General features: G+C 43.4%; 1 protein-coding gene across 1 annotated transcript; it reads left to right on the top strand.

Annotated features, from left to right (window-relative positions):
• Positions 1 to 2,113: 2,113 nt before the first annotated feature.
• Positions 2,114 to 3,914, top strand: LOC126657042 (uncharacterized). The gene is made up of 4 exons (XM_050351664.1): positions 2,114 to 2,299; positions 2,376 to 2,582; positions 2,626 to 3,549; positions 3,663 to 3,914. The coding sequence occupies exons 1-4, from the start codon at positions 2,114 to 2,116 to the stop codon at positions 3,912 to 3,914; spliced, it is 1,569 nt and encodes a 522-aa protein (XP_050207621.1).
• The last annotated feature ends 1,474 nt before the right edge of the window (positions 3,915 to 5,388 follow it).

The following is a 5,388-nucleotide window of genomic DNA, read 5'->3' as shown; positions in this document are numbered from 1 at the left end:
ATTTTACCCCCTAAACTTGGCACAAAGTATCAAAAACGTCTAAATTAGCGAAATGAGATCACTTTTACCCTGAACTTGGCAAAATCGGCACAAAACCCCCCTCCCCACTCTCACCCAAGAGAGTGAGACACACTCTCCGGTATTGATAGTGGTTTTTTTCTCTTAAGGTGGTTTTTAATAGAAAAAGAGTTTAAATGATCCTAAATTTTATTTATTTTTCAAATTAATCCATAATAATTTTAAAAAATCAAATTAATTTTAAAATTTTATATATCAAACTTTTATTAATTAAAAATATAAAGGATGTTTATGTACTTTTTACAAAAAACACAATTTTTTTTTAGAAACCCATGAGCAGTTGCCGGATTCTTCACCGGCAGCTGCTGGTCGTCGTCTCTGTAAGAGACAACGAGATCCGTCTCTCAACGGAGTAGATCCAGCGTTTTTTTGGGAGGTGGTCGGTTTTGAGCGGCAGTTAGTGGAGGTAGAGGAAGAGTGATGGTGTTCCGGCGGTTGAAGAAAGAAAAAAAATTGAGAATTTTTTGAAAAAAGTTTAAAAAGATCCTTGAAAATTTAATTAATATTTAAATATGATTGATTAAAGTTAATATGATTTTAATAAATCTCACTCTCCAATTAAGTGCCACATCAGCGTAAGGGGTGTTTTTGAGCCGGTTTTGCCAAGTTCAAAGTAAAAGTGATCCGGTTTCGCTAATTTGGACGTTTTTGATACTTTGTGCCAAGTTCAGGGGGTAAAGTGATCCTTTGTTCTCCCGAAATGCCATCATCGTTGTGTTATCCTTCATTGCGTCTATTACGATATCATCATTCAAGTTTCCTACTTCGACAGCCTCGGCAATTGAATCTGTCGATGTAACTTTGTAAACTTTCTCCGGGTTTCTGGTAGTAAAGTTTGAGAACACTGGATTTCTTCTTCCGTTGTATGCTCGGTGCGAAATGAGTTCGGAAAGCTCTTGCTAGCTCGTCAAAACTTTGAATAGAGCCTTCTTTCAGGCTTTGGTACCAGAATGCAGCTGGTCCTTTTAGGGTTGTTGGGAAGAGTTTGCAGACGGCGGCGTCAGACAAGCTTTGTACCATCATGACCACCTGGAAACAGCTCAAGTGTGATCGGTCCCCTGTGCCATTGTAGTCGTCCAGCTGTGATGTCATATAGTTTAACGGGAAAGGTTCATCTCGTATCTCGGCTGAAAGTGGGTTTCCAATGTTTAGAAAACTCGTGTTTCTCGGCTCTTTCCTTCTGAATTTTTCCATCTCGGTCCTCACCCATTCGGTGATTTCTTGCTCTAGGTTCTTTTTCTTTGGTGAATCGGCACCTGAGCTATGCACGCTTTCTTCGATCTCAACTCGTTTCGGTGTCATTTCTGTCCCTCTGGTGTTCTGTGTCTGGTTTGTATCCCCTGCCCTTCCTTTGGGTTTTGTGCTTGCGGATTTTTCTCGTGGTTTGCTTCCTCGGGTGCTGTTTGGCCTTGGTAGAATTCCTGTGGATGAGGTGGTGCGGCCGGTATGTATGTCGGGGTGGTAATATTGCCTTGAGATGTGGTGGTAATATTCGACCACTGTATATCAAGGCCGATTTAAACGAAGTAGCGATCAACAGGGTTCTCATTGATAACGGAGCAGGGGTGAATATACTCCCAGCAAAGATGCTCAAGAAGCTCGGTATAAACCGGGATCAGTTGGATCCAACTAACATTTACATGACCGACTTTGCTGGGGGCGAAACGCCGGCCGAGGGGTACATTACTCTCAGGATAAAAGTCGGGCTAATAGAGACTGAAGAGGGTTTCTTCGTGGTCAACGCTCGGAGCAACTACAATATATTACTCGGCCGAGATTGGATACATTCCAACATGTGCATACCATCCACCATGCATCAAATGCTATTTATATGGCGGGAGGATGGTGATCCCAATCCCTTCGGCGAGGACCATAATGTGCTAGAGGCACGTCTGTATGACGAGGAGGTGCGAAACATACAGTCCCTTAGTTCCAAAGAGGAGGCGAGCATACCCCGTTTGTTCGTCAATTCGGATCGACCGGTATCAATTACCCTTGGGGGCAACGGCCGATCCACTATCATCAACCCTTTAGAATGATAGTACGCCATAAGGAATTGAGGGAAAAGATCAGGCAACTGGTCTCTTTCTACGAAGTTGCATCACCCGAATGCATTTATGAGGACCAAGATCAAGACCCAACGGGATCACTGAAAATTGGGGATATTACAGTTTGCAACAGGAAAACTAGAGAACGATCTCGCCCAGGTACAAGACGACCTGTTAGAAATAAACTTGGGCACGGACGAATCGCTCTGACCCATATATATTAATGCGGGATTAAGTGCGGAATTCAAGGGAAAGCTGATCGCTCTTCTCATCGAATACCACGATTGTTTCGCCTGGTCGTACGATGAAATGCCGGGCCTCGACCCAAATATCGCTGAGCACAAGCTCCCTCTGAAAAGCGGATTTCGGCCATTTCGACAACCTCCCAGGCGAATGTCAAGAGAAATGGATACCCTCTTAAATGTGCATTCGGAGTTTCGGCTGGAAACTTCTTGGGTTTCTTGGTTCACTAGCGGGGAGTAGAAACAGATAAAAAAAGGCCAAGGCGATCATCAATGTTGAACCACCTAACACCAAGAAGCAACTTCAGAGACTCATCGGTCAAATAAATTTCCTGAGACGATTCATAGCAAACACAGCAGGGCGACTTCATAGTTGGAGTGTTCTACTACGAGGGAAAGAGACCGATCAATTTATATGGACGAACGAGCAGCAAAAAGTATTCGACGATTTGAAGGAATACTTGGCTAAACCCCCAGTCATGACTCCTCCAAAGCCGAACAAACCATTGTTGCTTTATCTATCGGCTGCACATGAATCTTTGGGATGTATGCTTGCCCAAGAAGATGACGGGGTCGAAAGAGCAGTTTACTATCTGAGTCGCGGATTGACTGATACAGAGATCCGCTATATTGACATAGAGAAAATGTGCCTCTGCCTGTACTTCACATGTTGCAAGCTCCTATTTTATATGTTACCTGTAGTGGTATACGTATTGTCCCAGACCGATATTATTAAGTACATCTTATCAAAACCGTACTTAAGAAATCGGATTGGAATGTGGGCAATTGCAATGTCTGAATTCACATTGGTATATGTTCCCCAGAGAGCAGTAAAAGGACAAGTTCTGGCCGATTTCTTGGCTGATCATCCTGGTATCACCCTTAAGGAAGAAACAATCGGCTGCCTTGACATAGCCATATGGGAGATGTGGTTCGATGGGTCCAGGACTAGCCAGGGGACAGGTGCCGGAGTGCACATCGTCTCGCCCTTGGGGGCATCTTACCAGCTGTCGTTCAAGCTCCACTTTGAATGCACCAACAACCAAGCAGAGTACGAGAGCCTAATATTCGGACTTGAGATTTTGGCCGAGCTGGGGGCAAAGGCCATCAACGTAAAAGGTGATTCTTTGTTGGTCATCAAGCAAGTAATTGGGGAATTCAAGAGCGAGTCCGAGCTCCTGGTGAGGTATTGAAATAAGTCAAAGCACCTCATTGAAGGCTTTCAAGATACAAAGTTAGAATACACCGAGAGGGCTGATAATGGTATCGCCTATGATTTGGCTCAAAACGGCAGTGGGTACAAGGTGATTCTCCAGTTCGATTTGAAAGAGGAAGGTCAAATCTCCATACTGGGGGCATTACCATCGATGAAAGGAGTTTTTCAGTGTATCAATTGGATGTCACCCAAGATTGGAGGGCAGAAATTCTAGGATTGTTTGAAACACCAGACCAGGCGAATAGGAGGCTAAGGACCTTGGCCCTGAACTACGTTGTCCTAGCAGACGAACTATACAAAAAAGGTTTTGAAGGATTGCTCTTCAGGTGAATCGGCCCAAAGGAAGCAATGTTAGCAATGGCTGAGGTAAATGAAGGGATAACAGGCGCTCACCAGGCGGGCCCCAGAATGAGATGGCTGATCCATAAATACGGCTTTTACTGGCCGAAAATGGAACAATATTGCATCAGATATGCGAAGGGATGCGAAGCCTGTCATAAGTGTGGACCGATACAGCATGTCCCCGCCGAGGAACTCCATTCCATCATCAAGCCATGGCCGTTTAGAGGATGGGCGGTTGATCTCATAGGGAAAATATATCCAGGTTCGTCAAATGGCCATACATTTGTTATAATCGCCACATGCTATTTCACTAAATGGGTCAAAGCAAAGCTCCTGAAATCACCCACGCAAGAAGCCGTGATAAAGTTCTTTAAGGAATCTATCGTTCATCGACATGGTTTGCCCGAATCAATAACCACCGATCAAGGGACGATGTTCACATGAGGCGATATGGTTGAGTGGGCTTCTCAGATGAAGATCAAAATGCTGCACTCAACACCATACTACGCACAAGCCAACGGACAGGCTGATGCAACGAACAAGGCTATCAAGCTCATCGTTCAGAAGATGATTGAAGAAAACCCAAGACAATGGCACGTATTGTTGTCAGAAGCAGTTTGGGCGAATAGGACCAGCCAGAAATCGGCCACAGAGCTTCGCCTTTCAGGATGGTTTATGGGTATGATGTGATGTTGCCAATGGAGCTTACTGTGATGTCTACTCGTCGTTTGTATCAGAAAAAATTATCCAAGGATGAATACTTTGACAAAATGGTGATAGAATCTCTAAATCTTGACGAGGAAAGATTGGCAGCATTAGACCACCTCGAAGCTCAGAAAAGAAGGGTCGAACGTGCATACAACAAGCGGGTGAAACCAAAAGCATTTGCCGTAGGCGATCTGGTATAGAAGGCGATCCTGCCTATTGGCCATAAAGATAGACGATTTAGTAAATGGAGTCCGAACTGGGAAGGTCCTTTCATCATAACTACCAAATTAACAGGCGGTGCTTATGTCTCAGCAAATATTGATGGGGAGAAGCATGACAGGGCGATTAAAGGTCAGTTCCTAAAGAAATACGTTCCTAGTTGTTGGGAGAATATTGACTGACGGTTGTTTGGAGCTAGCGAAGAATGAAACCTACCGCTTACATTTATCGGTGATTTTAAACCGATAGGCCGATATATATATATATATATAACACAAAACAATTGTGTTTTACTTTCTGCCATGTATTGTTATAGTTGAGTTTTTTCAACGGGTCCTCCGTTTTTCTCAACTTTATTAATGTAATAATTCATAGTATTAAAAACTCAAATTTATAAATCGGACTGTGTAAGACCGATAAAGACGGTGGGAAATAAAAAAGCACAAAATATATGAATTATGAAAAATTCGGCCCCTTGGCCGATTAAAAATATAAATTGCGATAATGTTTACAAAGCATTAAAAGATTCGGCCAC

The sequence above is a fragment of the Mercurialis annua genome, linkage group LG7 (assembly GCF_937616625.2).
Source record: "Mercurialis annua linkage group LG7, ddMerAnnu1.2, whole genome shotgun sequence".
NCBI lineage: Eukaryota > Viridiplantae > Streptophyta > Magnoliopsida > Malpighiales > Euphorbiaceae > Mercurialis > Mercurialis annua.
Note: the sequence above shows the minus strand (reverse complement) of the source record. Positions and strands in the feature narration are given on the sequence as shown.

Coding starts and splice junctions, on each gene's coding strand:
- LOC126657042 (XM_050351664.1), top strand. CDS start 2,114: ATGATAGTACGCCATAAGGAATTGAGGGAAAAGATCAGGCAACTGGTC. Junction 2,300..2,375: donor GCCCAGGTACAAGACGACCT/GTTAGAAATAAA, acceptor GCGGAATTCAAG/GGAAAGCTGATCGCTCTTCT. Junction 3,550..3,662: donor AGAGCGAGTCCGAGCTCCTG/GTGAGGTATTGA, acceptor TCAAAACGGCAG/TGGGTACAAGGTGATTCTCC.